The sequence below is a fragment of the Helicoverpa zea genome, chromosome 31 (assembly GCF_022581195.2).
Source record: "Helicoverpa zea isolate HzStark_Cry1AcR chromosome 31, ilHelZeax1.1, whole genome shotgun sequence".
Classification (NCBI taxonomy): Eukaryota; Metazoa; Arthropoda; class Insecta; order Lepidoptera; family Noctuidae; genus Helicoverpa; species Helicoverpa zea.
In genome coordinates, this window is record NC_061482.1 from 15,191,109 (window position 1) to 15,206,947 (window position 15,839).

Here is a 15,839-nt window from a genome sequence, read left to right on the forward strand (position 1 = left end):
CGGTAGTTCTCATAAAATAATTATAAATATAAGACGCCCTTTTTCAAACTACATTTGCCTTCACAGGGAATTCCTATTTCCTGTTTAGGGATTTGATTAATATCCTAGAATACTTTAATCCGATTTTCTGTGTTTTTTTTTATATATTACAGAGAATATAGGCCAAATTTAAATCAAGCTTCCTTTGAGTGAATACGCAATGTCGTCAAAGAAACTAAAAAATGTGGTATCCTCATACTTATGCATACATCGTCGTCACTAATTAATATGCCTAGCGCTTGCACAAAATTAAACATAACCAACCACGGCGAACGGAATTTTCAGATTCCCAAAATAACTTCTATGCAAACTGTATCAGCTATGAATGATGGAAATAGCATTTTGGAGTCCTAGTAGCTATATTTGGTCGCATTTCCGTCAATTAACATCAGGAACGTGTTTTGAATGATGAATACCGGATTGCAGTAATGACATGGCCACACGTCAAATCGTCTGGTTTTCAAAGGAAAGGCTTCGGCTGTAATCCACGTTAATTAAAGTTTGTTCGTCGAAACGACAAGTGAGGCCTGAAAATGATAGGTGCTTATTGGAAATAATTTGGATATCGGAAAACGCAGAACTCACCTCTGCAAAGAGGAAGGATATTAACACGACACGAGGACTTCATCATTCCATTTAATTTCAGGGCATTCGAAATATTCAGGGCATTTACAAGGGAATTTGTGTAAATAAGCAATCGGAATAAATGTTCAGCAGCTAGATATCATAAATAGGAAAAAGTTATATCAAATCCTTGTAAGCAAATACAATTAGACACACACACAAAACCAATTAATAAGACGATAAGGCAGCTAAGCTCGAAAGTTCAATAACCAGTAACCCGTCAATAATATTGAGGCAACATTTTTTTTCATAAAGCTCCTTGATAATCAGCTTACCCCAAGTTTGAAAATTTTTAGCAAAAACACGATTAATTCAAGGTGAACTTCATACGAAATTAGACTTATTAAGAATAATTGCTAAAAAAAATACATTAAAAATATAAGTACGTCCTACAAAATAAAAGTCAGACTATTTTTATATAAGTAGTTATTCAAACAAGCTTTATTTAGAGGTTTTATCTACAATTATTATAGATCTATTAAAAGCACACAATGACACATATTAGTTGAAAAAAACTTTTCATATAATTGATAAGACTCATTATTACGTATAAAAGAGGTGAGCTTTTGTTATTGGATTAAATATAACGCCTTTGTCAAAGCTTGTAAACAAACAATGAAAAATACGGTAATGGATCATGTAACAAGATATTATTATCTAGAATTTTCCATAAAGTTTTTCTCATGTGTTCTGCAACATTCTATCGACATTTTTCGAATGAGAAGGGTTTAGTATGAGTACTATAACATTACATTATTGAATATTCTTTTGACTAGATTTCATCAAATAGTGACTCTGTTTTTAGCTTGACGATTTAAATAAGGCATTTTGAAGGGATATCACATGCTCCAAATTTTGTCATAGATAAAAAAGAAAACCTTAACTAAGTACACCATAAAACAATATTTTAATCACAATGGTAATCAAATTATTGTTATTCGAACTTCATAACAACACAGTTGGAAACCGCGAGCTTTCAGATGCCTCTGTGGATTTACAGCGATATACGAATATGGACCAGATTCCCGTGGAGCCACAGAAACGTGGCAAACACTGGCTTTAACGTCAATTATAGACTCCATAAAATCATATTTGAGCTTCAAATTAATAATTTACTGGACCAAATATTTGGTATATTTGCATGAAACGTTCAAAATACCTGCTTTCAATTCGCAAATTGTGTATTATTCGGAAAAAAATATGAATTTCATCATGTCCACGAAAAATACTTTGCTGTGCTATTTTAACTCACCAACTGTTGTGTTACATAGAATGCAATAAACTATTGAGTATTGAATACTTTAGTTCAAGACTGATGTACCCAACAATAAACATGAATGTTATTGAAAAAATAATAACTCTACAGGTCACAAGAGCAAGTTGAACAATTTCCTTTCGTGGTATTGAAATTGCTTACAATCACAGTAGCAATCAGTGTCTTTGTTAAAAGTAATAAATTATTCACGTGCAAACTGACTGGAGCCTGTTGCATGCATGGATTCAATTAACGCTTTTTGTCAAAGGGAAATGTTGCCATATTTTTTACTTGAAACGTTATATTAAACGGTATACAGTTCCTATTAACGTGCAAAATGCTAACTAATGGGCATGTTTATTAATTGAGTTTTTCATTTAATATTCATCACAATTAATTTTTAAGCCTATGTTTTGCTGGCCAGAGATTATCAGTTAAGGCAAGTTCATCATTTTGGTAGAACATTTTTGGCCAATTCTCGCTACGTTTAAATAGTATGAGTCATAATGTCATGTTTATGAAATTTCTTTAAAAGTGTATGCAATGCCGACTGACACACGAAAGGGCTTTGCAGGATCAACTAAACTATGTTTTTTTTAGAGCTACAGTACCGAGTGTTGATACACGTTTCCCTCATTAGGCAGATCAAATAAAAACATAAAAATAAATCTCTCTTTTATATGCACTGGCATGGTGCACGGTTTTATATAAAGCTAGCATTTTTTTTTATTTGTTCAATAAGCTGAGTTTATTTGTTTTTTTGTTTTTTTTTTTCAATTATCTGTACGTCAAAGCCAGCAATACACAATGCACATAGGCGGCTACATGTTTATCCTTATAATGTTGAATATTTCTCGGAATGACTTTCTAAGAAAACTGTACAAAAGTGGCCAACGCAACTAAAGCCTTGCTTACGTCATAGGAATAAGCCAGACGTTTTATAAATAACTCCGACGATCTGTCCAAGGCGAACTTAAAGTTGGAGATCAGAACATTCGATTCTTCTGTTAGAACATCTTAATTAAGTGGGGATAAAAACAGAACCAGTGACTTTTGGCGGCTTAACGGGTCGAAATGAATACTGTCAAAGTAATGTGATTTGATTATTGATACTTCTATCGTTTTAAAAATAGAATATATTCAGGTTTATTCGGGCAACTGGCTACTTAACTTTGCATATAGGTTCATTCGTGTACTAGGTTTAAGTGGGATTGACATCAATCATTGAATGTCGAGGGTTATACAACCGCAGTACGTAGGTAAAGCTATTTATATATTGTATGAAGTATGCAGGATGACATGTGCAACGATGCAAATGGATCTATCACTACCTAGTATCTCAGAGAGCAGCACTAAATTGAGCTATTACTGTTGTATCGTGTCTGTAACTATCAAGACAAGATTGTATGTATGACAGAAAATAGGTGAAAAATTGAACAGAAGCGCTGAGTTAACCCGAGCGAAAACGTCTTAATTGAGGAGGTACCTACTTACAAACTGCTCTGGAAATATTAAATGCATCCCTGCATTACACAACACTTTTCCTCGTGGGCACTTTTCAATTTTATGCATAAAATGAAACGCTAATTTCATTGCGGCCTGCACTTTAATTTTTACCTATAAAATGTATGAAGCCAGAGTGATCTCCTTTATTCTATTTTTATGTTTCCCAGTACGCGTAACTGGGTTAAAAACTACCAACTGCAGTAAAGGGCAAAGGTTTTTGAGAAGTGCTATTATTCATTAAAATTCGACGTGAGCTTCAAGCCATAAATATATCGTGAATATATCATATAAAATTATTTTCTGAGCAAATAATAAGCAGTGAATTATATTTTATTTTACAGGAGTTCTGCCAAATATTAAGTAATCCAGCCTTTTCGAATCCGAAAATCGATTCCTTAAGCTGCAGTTTTACCGCACTTTACGTGTATAATTAATCGTGTATGGAGGGCTCTTAATTATTCACATTTATTGATCTATAGGTAAATTTTACTTTACACTACCAACTTTAATGGTGATTTAACTTTGGACTGCATATGCCATGCTGTGCTGAGCCCATACTAATGGTATCGCTTGGTACTATAACTACTCCTAATACGAAAACAACTCAGGTCCTATTTGCATGCAGAATTTCTAATTATATCTTAGCCTGGTTAGTGCAACAAAAAGGATGGCAGACAAAAGAGCACCATGCATAAACCGGATCTTCACTGCATGTGTAAAAGGAAGAAAGTTCCACAGCAGTAAGTTAGTTCAATTCAAACGGAAATCAGGTAATTAATAAATTATCTTCGATAACAAAACTTTCAAACGCAGACTTATAAACTTTACGTGCATAACATTTTACAAGTCGAAAGAATAAATAAATAAATAATGTCGGGACACCTTTTCACACACGGTCGGTTAGCCCCATGGTAAGTTATTTATTAACTTGTGTTATGGGTGCTAACACAACTGATAAACTACATATAGCTACATATATACATATTTATAAATACATATCATAACACCCAGACCACGGCCAACAAGCATGCTCATCACACAAATGTCGACCGAACCGGGAATCGAACCCGGGACCTCAGGTTCGGCGGTCCGGCATGATGACCATTGCGCCATCGAGGTCGTCAAGAATCGAGATAAGGGATTATCTTTAGTAGAATGTTATGCTTAACTTCCGTCTATTTACGTTTCGTCTATTTTAGTCTAGAGCCAGAGAAAGGACATAGGCTTCTTTTTAACCGGGTATAGGAAATTATTCCCTAGGACGCAGAGAACAGCTAGTAAACTATATATGTAAATACATAATGTATATTGTAAATGCTTCAACAATTCACTTGTAGAACACCCAAAGCTGAATTCCTTTGAAGCATAAATGAGTATGAGAATAAAGTATCCACCTAAGCTGTCCATTCCACATTAGCGAGCTTTTTAATTGAATTTTTCTCCAGTTTATAGTATGTTCATTTGCTTAGCACCGCGGTTTTACAGTCCCGGGCTAACAGAAGCAGACAGATCAAACAAGATTTATGTAAATACATCTGTTTCCCAGGATCTGGTCTGCACCTATTGCGTTTGGAGAGCCCCACAAATGTGCTGTGTACAAATATTATACGCTACACTGTTAACTGAAAATAGTTAGTCTTCAAATAAATACTGTTTGTTGTTTGCACGTTCATGATAGTTGTTTGCTTTTGGCGCTTCAAAACTAACGGAACCGAACATTATTCAATATGATTTTTTTGGAAATGAATTTTATTTGAGTCAACAACGTGTTTATTTTTAATACAAAACGAGTTGATTTACGGAACAGAGCGGTTCGGTAAACCAACTAGATGAGGTTTTACGTTTATTTATTTTCGATTAATGCATACATATAGATTAGTTCATAGGTTTGTTGTGGTAAAAATAGTTGGAAATGCAACCATGAACTGACTGCTGACATATTCGTTTATCTCTAATTATTATATCCCAGATTAATTAAATTTTATCAATCCGAAGCTGCTGCTTACAAAATTCAGTGGAAATAAGTAATTGAAATCTAATTTATTGTGTTGAAAATTATGATGATTATTTTGGACACATTATTAACAATTTCAATAATCTCTCGTAATTGGAAGTACTCCATCAAAACGTAAATCTGTATGTGTCAGACTGATAGATTTTAGTTTTAATTAAACATCGCAAACAGTATTTTTCACAGTCCTCGTACTACCTTTACCTGATATATTTTTATATAAAAAATATATTACACTAATAGATAACTGAACTGACATCGCTACTTAAACGGCTGTGGGTAACGCTTGTACATACACCCAATGCACGTTAATTTCATAAGTAAATATCTATCAATGTGCATACCCGACCCAATAATGTTGGGGATTAATTCCCAGTGCATATTGGTGCTGACAAGCCATCCAATAAACCTCGATTTGAAGCCATACAATTCCATCAGTACTATTCTTGGTAAAGCCGTCGCATTCAAAGCTCACTGATTATTGCCATAATACTGTGAAAGCAACATAATATTGGTAATGACGCCGCTACTAAAGACAAAATCAATACTTTCTGCTTTCCATGTAATAATTTTAACTGATTAATAGTCCTCTTTGAATAGGTCGCAAAACGAACGCGTTCATTATTTTAATCCGGATAATATGACACTCAGTAAATTAGTGGTTATATCGATTACCAAGTTTGCATCACAAAAGCTCTTCCCAGTACAAATGCTAGGTACAGAATATCGTATATCAAATTGTGTTTGATGCACAAAGAATCCCCCTCAGAGGCGGTGGGCACGAACGTCACTCACAAACAATTTTTCACCCGTACTATAAGCTTCGAGACTTAATCCATATTTTCACGTAAAACCCGGACGCTATTCGCAAACATTAAACTAGATATTCCCTTCCGCGTATTTTTTTAATTTATAAAACTCGTGCAATGCAGGATACATTCCGAGCTAGAATTTTCAAGTAAATAATAAACATTTCTAGTATTTAGTTGCACATATTTCTATGAAAAACCCTTGTCATATTTGTGAATATTCGCTTGTTATTTCTCTTACATGTTTTCCTTTCAGTTAGATAACTTTTGTTTAGACTTTGAGTTAATTCTTGCTACTGACTAACTCGATAAAAACAAACAACAAACATAGTAACTGAAACGTTTTAAATTGAAATAACAACAAAATAAAAAGAACCAAAGAGTATCGAAACCCTCATATAGACTTTTAACTCTATTTACGATTCCTAGAGTCAATTAGCGTTGAGAGGATAGTTTTTGCACATGGCAGCACATGAACTAAGTTACAACATTCTAAAAACGGCATATTGACGACAAGCTGCGGAACCCGTGGAAACTACTTCCCCTACCTACCCGAATAAAATATAGCCACCCGGGGATGAATTTTATTATTAATTTATAGGTACTGTGAAAAACAGATCTGAGTAGGTGCTAAGCTTCTTAACGTAACTAATTAAGACTCTTATCTATTTCTAGCAAATAATAAAATCATCATTAACGCTATTTTAAAAATAAATACTATTTAAAAGGAGCTCTAAACACGTTCATAAAAACTTCTCGAGCCTAATCCATGCCCACCATCGTCCCTTTTAGTCCTTGTAAAATATCGGATTAAGTCTAAAATTATTAAAAGGCAGGGGTTCGAAATATTAATTTTGCAGACTGATTAGGTTCATAATACAGATTTATAAACATTCAATCAGTCAAAATGAACCCGCGGTCGTAATACAGCGAGGGTGGTTTGATAGGATCAGACTTGTATGTATGTGGTACCTACACAGGCACATAGGTTTTAGTATAAACGCATGTAGCTTTCACCTCCGCACCTACCTCCCCCCGCGCACAAACTTTTGGTAGTGAGTTGCGCCAATCAATTAAAGTGATCTGTTTCATACTGTGTTATTAGTCTGGATGAATTTTCCCTCTACAATGTACACGTGCATGCCATAATGTGAATAGGTAATATTTAGAAGTGATGTAATATTTTTATTTGGATCTGGATTTTACATTCGTTATAAGTATTTTCAGTTAAAGTGCAACAGTCGTCATTTTATATCAATCTAAGAGATATGTAGCTTTTCAAATCTGAACGCACGAGTAAACAACGTTATTACGCTGAACTGAATATACCATCACGCCAATTATCCCCACACATTCCTGCAGCTACATACAACTATTCACCTAGTTCAGTAGTTATCAAATTGTTTCGACATGTCTCGAGATAACAGCGGGGGCTCACTTATCTAATGTAATTTCGTTGAAGTAAAACTAATGACATAGAAATAAACAATCATCAATGATTTACCTTCAAAAATAAATACTAGGCGATCACTGTCCATCTTTGTTATACAATACGTAGGTACTCCCGCGAATTATATTTGAAGGGGGGACCTAGATTTCATCCTTTGAGGGGACGTCATTTCAAACTAAAGTACACCTTAAGAGTAACATATTAAGTCAGCAATTTGTTTAAAAATGATAGAGTGCCAATTTCATCATGTCAAGATTTATTAATTATTTCTGTTTGGACGTCAATAATAATATGTACTTTGATTATATCAAAGGGTTGTTCGGCCTGCCATGAACATTGACCAGCGCAATACAAACTCATTACATTTCACCGGGTGCATTCCCCATGCGTTTAGGGCTGCAAGCCCTTTGAGTAGTACTAAGCCTGTCGACCGTCCGACTATCTGCCTGCGGGCTTAATCTCGTGAAAGTAAAATGAATTGTTTTTACACAGTGTAAACTGCTTTTGTAGCCACCATAAAAATAAAGAGATATGGTTTGGTTTTTGCTCGATTTTCAAGTATGATGGTACGACTGTGGCGGGTTTTTTAATCATCCTCCGAGCCTTTTCCCAACTATGTTGGGGTCGGCTTCCAGTCTAACCGGATTCAGCGGCGGATTCAGTGGCGGGTTTTTTAATAACTTACATTATGTTGTTTTAGTTTCATGGACTCAAATATGGTTAAAAAAAATTGTAAGTACTCTCTGCATAAAGGACGTAATTAAGTCCTGTTTTAATAACTTCGTAGCTTCGTAGCGTCGCCGTCGTAGCAGCGTAGCAACGTAGCGCCTACAATAGCTACGCAACGTAGGCTATAACCGCATCGGCATGAGTCTAATGAATGTGAACACTTCGACCAACCACGGAACCACGTAACAGCCTCCAACACTTATTGATGAAAGTGCTATTTATTTATAGAGCAATTTTAGAGTGACATAGATGTCAATTGATATTATAAACATGATTAAATAGTATTTTACTGGGTTACGAGGTAAAATGAAGTGAAGTAAATTATCAATGCAATTAATATATTATGTAAGAGAGGGCTCTAAAATGAAAAACGCTTCATAAAAATGCGACCCGTCAAAAGTTGCACTTGCGTTTACTTGTAAATAAAAGTCCTTTAATGCTAAGAATAGTTTTTGTGCTTCCTTTCTTTAGTTATTTAAACACCTTTAAATTAAAATTTTCCACGGGGTATTCTTTAAAGAAATATTTACACGTCGCTAGTAACTTAATTACTTGGTGCTTTTTTTTTCACTTACAAAACAGGCACTTCTTGTGTGCAATATTAAATCATAAGTTATTAAGAAGTTTTCAGGTTATTATTTTCATTTTTAGCTGTCTACTACCTAATACATTAGTAATATTTCCATATACGTGATGGCTCATCAAAAGACTGATGCAAAATTTCACCGACAACATAAACGTCAGTTTTTTTGATTTTTTTAATAACAGTTTACTATGAATTTTCACGTCCAATTTTCGCAAACAGTTGTGTTTCGAAAATCTAACGTTTATATTGTCAGTAAACTTGAGCCTTAGTAAAATATGATCTGGTTACCAGTACCTGCATAAATCTGAGTCGTTCTCCACAATTTAAGCCAAAATCAATGTGACCGAGGTGCGCACAACATTGTAACTGCGCTCAATGTCAAATATAAATACATAGAAACTCCTTGGTCCCGTGTGACCTGAGCCTGTACGTCTGTAAGTTATGTCGATGCTATCTTAACCATGTCGTTGGGATCACAGCTCGACGATTAAGGTACGTTTTGAAAGCTAGCTGCCGGCTGCAACTGCGAAATGCACGTTCAGCAAATGCTTGATATCAGCCGCGGATTAAGGTAATGGTTTGTGTGTAGTTACAGATCTTATAAAACCGTTTGAGATCGAAGCGGCAACAGCATGTGCAGTCGCTGTCAGGTATCGACTGATTTCATGCAGTCGCGTGAAGTTGCCAGTGGCAGTCGTCAACTAGAATTCAAAACGCACCTTTACACGTATGTACCTGTGAAATTTCGCGGGGAGTATGTAGAGATTCGTCTAACTCTTGACGTTGTTAAAACTTCTTCGATAGTTACAAAATTTCTTCGGTACACTTTTGTTGCTAATGAATGAAAGATGCGGTTTGCTTTATAACTTTCGTTATAAGATGTTGTATTGGAAATTGTGCACCATCTTCAGTATTTTTATATTAGTTACAAATTGTTAGTATGATTGTTTTGGATAGTGTAATATCAACCGGGTGGTTATGTCAGCGGTGATTGCGAGCCAATATAAATTCGGCAATTTTAATTAGCTTTTACAGTTCTAATACGGTAGTTTACAACGAGTCAAATTTATAACTTTTATTGAACTGACAAAAACAGTTATTCTCTATGCAATTAGTATGAAAATACGAGCTATGACGTTGATATTATTTAGCTTATATTAGCAATAAAAAAATGAAATCAATTGTCCCATCAAAATGATAAATTAAAGTGAAACTATCTTAAGACGCTTTACTAAATGATTATGGCAACATAATTTACTTAGAGTTAGTAAACTACCTAAATTGGGCACTCATGTACATACATCAATAAAATAAGGTTACAACGGACCTTGAAACACTATATAACATGTGTAGCCGTTTATTAAAACTCTTCCCTTCGTCGTGATCTCCCTATGGCTTCGACATCAAACAAAATGCATTGGGGTAGTACTACCTATATGAAAAGATTAGGCTTAATGAAGTTTTTTTAGTTACATGCCCATTGGCAACAGTGCCCTTGAATCTTATTCTTTTATCGATGAAACTGGGGCAGAAAAATGAGAAGGTTTTATATATTTATTGGTTGCACTATTGCGCTGTTATGCGGACCGACGGGGGCTTGGAAAAGCTTTGTTACTTACTGTCTTAATGTTTATTGAACTACTTTTTAGAATTAAATTAACTGATTCACAATAACTGGAACGACGAGACCTTCACTGTGCCAACGGCAAAAGGCTACTGCTTCGAATCCTCTTTTAAATAATAAATAATTATGCTAGTGTTGCCTTATGACAGAGCTTTTATTCGAGTAATATTACGATTATTAAAAGATCTTGGATGCTGTTTCCTAGGCCGAAACTAAGATAGTTTCGATTTCGGCATCGGCTACAAAAGTACTCCTCTATTATTACACGTGGAATAAAACGTGACCCTAAGGTACCCTTCCGTATATTTAACGTGAATAAAAATGCATCAGTTTACAATGTCACAACCTTACGTAGGTTTTATGTAAATCCATGTGATAATGTATCTCAGTGCAGTTCATACGTCTATATTTGCGTTAGCAAAATCCTTTTTGATGTTCGTAAATGCAAAACTGTACTAACTGTTAAATGCAAAACTGTTTTAAACCTTAGGGGCGGCGAATGCGCAGTAGTATCAAACGCGTTATCAAACGTAACCCACGTTCTTTTAAGGTCGAAAATCGGTTGTATGGAAAAAGATATAAGGACTTACCTCCAACTCCTCGATGACTTTTTCGAGTTGGTCTTCGGTGACTGGTGGGGCACCCGCCCTCGCGCGCTCTGCATTCAGGAGTTTTAGCCACGCGGTGTCAGTGGCATCCAAGTCGTAACTGCAAGCGGCCTCGGCACGCGCCGGCGTTTGACTCAGTAGATGTTTGTCCGAATGGTAGTGAGCATCGCGACTCAGGTGCACGTATTTGTCTTTAGGCCTGTTGGATAAACAAAGCATATTAATAAAAGAAAATATCGTGTCTGCAGGGACATTTGGATACGGTGGCAATCTAAGGTGAGTCTTAAGTTATTATATTATATTTTCAGGTGGCAGTCGTAAAATATTTAAATAAATACCTTCTTTTAATATCGAATTTTAATGATATTCCTGACGTATTTTTTTTTACAATGAGTACTATGTATATCTCTCGCAATTTTTCCGGTATTGACAGAGTGAGATGGGTCTGGGCGGGGCAAACGCCTGTACTTAATTTGAAATTGTTAAGGCCGCATTCATATTGAATACTTCTATAAGATAAAAAATATATTTTTTTTTTAAACGTAACAAAAGTATTAAGTGTTGAAAATGTAATAAACAATTGTAACTTTCAAACAGCTAATACTATATTTTCCATAAATAATCTACTACTAATAAAGGGCGTCAAAAAATGGGCGTCACCGAGTAACTACAGCGTCTGTGTAGATCAAAGTTATGCTGTTTACGTAGACCAATAGAAACTAAATGAAAATCTGTAGTACTCCTTTGTTAAAAAAATAACCACATGGAAATTTAACATACCTAACCTAATTCATTGCCTACTGAATTATTATTTAGAATTATTATTGCCACATCCAAAATGAAGCAATTTTAAAACCGCACCTAATGGCCGGTGCTTACCTTCATCACTATTGAGTAGTACACAATGAGTGTTCACCATATGCACTATATATCGAAACTACCAGCCTATTTCATAAAGGACTTTTAATATTTATTTTTTTAACTTTTTACAATATTTTAATAATATCCTTTGCTGATTTTTACAAATGAACAGATATTATTTGATTTCGGTAATTAAACAACTGCTATAATTAGCTTATACTTTTGTAACCACCGAAATAACTTCTCAGTGTTGTGGAAGAAAGTTATAAAGTCACAAAAAAACCGTGACCTCCCCCTATAGAAGAGTTTTTAAAGAAAACCTTTAAAAGCTTCTTAAGTAAAAGTTGGAAAATGTAGTAGCGATGTTTATAAAAGTTGAACTTACAATTTGAATTCCTGAAAGTTGGGTGGCGGTGGATTGTCAATGATCTTGACCTTAGGCGCGGGGAGGGAGTCAGGGTTGACCGGCACCTGAACTCCTCTCTCCCAGTCCTGCTTCCACGTGTCAGTTATTATCCAGTACGAAGATGGTGTCAGGGGCTCATTGTCGGGCAATTTCATGGCGCTGATAAGGTCCTTTCTGAAATTCGCACACACACATCCACTTAGCATTTCCAAAACATTTTGTTATTTTATTCACCAAACCCATGGCATTTTACAGACAACGCGATATGCAGATACCTGAATTAGATTATGTAGATCAAAATCAGAATACATTACCAATTCAATTGTTGAAGATTTTGATTTTAGACGCGATATTGTTGGATGTCGAGTCGTCTGTAAAATCTTGTTAGTTTGTATTACATATTAATCTTTTCTGAGATGTTGTAATTAATTGCAGTTAGTTGCCACAGCTTTTTACCCTTGTTTGTATCATTCTCAATCGATATATTCTAGGGTGTTTGTCCATGTTTATAAACTATTGGGACTTACAGGCGATAAATTCCTACGGATATCCATAGGTATATATTGGTACAATCCCTTTGTCTTCACCCGACGTGTCGTTCAAATTGCACCGACATTAAAAGTATGTTTGTATTTCAAAAAAATAATTATGTGAGGTTACTTAAAAAACAGCGTTTCACGGAGACGCTGCTAGCTGTGCCCGTGACCACGGTCGGTGCAATTCCGGATAAATATTTGATAACTAGGATCTGTATGTCAGTATTACATGCTAAGCTGATTTCAGCTGCTTAAACCATGCAGTGACCATGATAAGAAAATAGTATGAATCATTGAGACATCACACTGTATTTAAAACATGTGTTTCCAAAGAGTATTATAATGTGAATGCCATCACCTTGTCCATCACAAATACATGTCTGATAGCGCCATTTAAAAATCTTCGGATTGATACAAAACAGAATAGATTAATATGTTTCTGTGTTTCAAGCTGATGAGAATGATGTATAAATTTAATTAATGAGTTAGTATGTACATCCTAAGTTCCTTTAGCAATTTTTGTTAGACAGATTAGTAAGATTTCTTATTTGGTTAATTTCTACAATGAAAGTAATATATAAGTTAGTACAAATACCATTTGCAGAATTTTCAAGACAATGATATAGATTCTATCCCAATGAATGACAGAATATTTGATAGCAATAACAATAAAATTTAAAGATGGAAGTTACATTATGACATAATCTTCTACATTATAGTAATGATGATTGCAAGATGAATAAAATGATTGATTGACAATAAAATACTAATAGATAAACAATACAATTCGCATAGTACACAATAATAACAATTTCTACAATAACCCTTATATCTATGTCTAGAGTAATTTTGCCAGCATAAGCTCAATTTTAACTTCAGTGTGAGAGAATGTTCATAGTTGTATTTTTTTTTTTGCAAAATATTGTTTTTGAATGATAATTAATAATTATTATTCATTTTTAGAGTCCCTGTGGTGAAAGCGGCTACTAGATTCAAGAAATTCTTCATAGACTAGAAACAATAAGATAATGTAATATAAAGAAAAACCGAGTGCTCTGTTGTTTTTTGTCAGTTTAAAGATTAAATTGATTTGAATGTACAGGTAGCACAATGATAAAATTGCATTCTGAATTTTAATACAGCATCTTGTTGTGAAGCTTTTTCCTGTCTACCAATAATCTTAGTCTCGACTCAATAATCTTTTTTGGGTTCAAAAACCAACCTTATACTTGGCAGTATTACCACCAAAAGTATTTTTATGTGTTCAACACAGTATTTCTTTTCTAGGTGGCCAGATACCATACCCAGAAAGAAGTACTCGAATACCAGCAATATGGACAAAGAAGAGTATGATCCCTCGATGCTGTTCGTAGCCATCTACGCTTTCATCTGCCTGTGCTCGTGTTACTTTGGCAACCGCTGCGTCACCAGAAGCTTACTTATGTACTTTTCTGTAATAGCAACGATTATTTGCTATCTGCGTATCATTAATAACTTGCAACTGCCTTAGGCATGGTTTTAACCAACTTTTATGTTAAGTTAGCAGTGACTTATTATAATGCATAAATTAAGATTATTGACAGAAAAGGGCTAAAGTCCTCATTAAAGTATTTTGGGTTATATGGATATGAACCATAGTTATGTAAGTATGTAGGCATATTTTTTTTCCAATTATAACCTATTATTAAGGATATCATGTTCTTAAACATTCTACTTGGGCAGGATCATGTCATAGCAGTTCTTTGACCATTCCAAAACTTAATAATGTTTCTGTTTCATAACAAAACAATAAGAAACTGTTTTGACTAATAACCAATGAGAATATATAACTAAATAAATGTTTAGGACATTTTTTTGTAACGAATTTCCCTAAGAGAGGATGCAAATCCCATCATAATATTAATAGGATGTACAACTGATAACATTACTACAATATGAAATAGGGATTAAATGATAATAATAATAAAGACCACCATACAATGTTTTGATACACTTAATTCTGTAATATTTAAGTCTAAAATTACAATAGTACCAGTAAATGTAGTCACTACTGCATTTCAAATTGTAATCACACCAACAATGGAAAATGATCTATAAAAATAGTAAATGATCACCTAACATAGATTGCACCAAAATTAGGCAAGCTAAAACTCGCATAGCTAGTTTTTAACTACAGTTGTCAGGGTTGTATTATATAAAAGCAAACTTGAAAATGTGGTTTTAGATATAACTACATATGGCATCATTATATTGATGTAAATTGGTCCCAGCCCTTATTTAACATCCTTGGCCGTCGTTATGGTAGTCAGAAGTTCGTAAGTCTGGCACCAAGGGGTACTAGGTTGCCTGGGTAACTGGGGTGAGGAGGTCAGAAAGGCAGTGGGTCCTTGTAAAACACTGGTACTCAGCTGCATCCGGTGAACGCCAACCCTAACATAGTTGTGAAACAGCTCTGGAGATGATGGCATTGTAATACTTCATTTGGAAATAAACCACATTTTTAGAGAATCACTGTGGTTTATTTAGGCAGAAGTACTGCATTAATTCATTTGTTAGCTAAGATTTGGTGATCGTTCAGTTTTGCTTAAATAGCATATTAGGAGGAGTTAAAACTTTGGTTATAATTTTACATTAAAATGCAGATCCAATTTGGGTGACCATTCACTATTTTTGTCTGTTATATGGTACTATATCTGGTGGTAATTTAAACATAAGGTAATAGAATTTACTTTGTATTAATATCCGCAGTATACATCAATAGGGTTTAAATCTACAGTAGGATAAGTGTGTCTAAT

The 15,839-nt window shown here is 34.5% G+C and overlaps 1 protein-coding gene across 3 annotated transcripts in view; it reads right to left on the minus strand.

Moving 5' to 3' along the window:
• LOC124645022 (PHD finger protein rhinoceros-like) overlaps positions 1-15,839 on the minus strand; it is a 41,665-nt gene that overhangs the window by 23,265 nt on the left and 2,561 nt on the right. For all 3 annotated transcript variants that reach the window (XM_047184754.1, XM_047184756.1, XM_047184755.1), the window contains exons 3-4: positions 12,488-12,682; positions 11,224-11,440 (exon numbers count right to left, since the gene is read on the minus strand). In XM_047184754.1, coding sequence (XP_047040710.1) covers positions 11,224-11,440; positions 12,488-12,682 — 412 coding nt within the window. The remainder of the gene's footprint in view (positions 1-11,223; positions 11,441-12,487; positions 12,683-15,839) is intronic.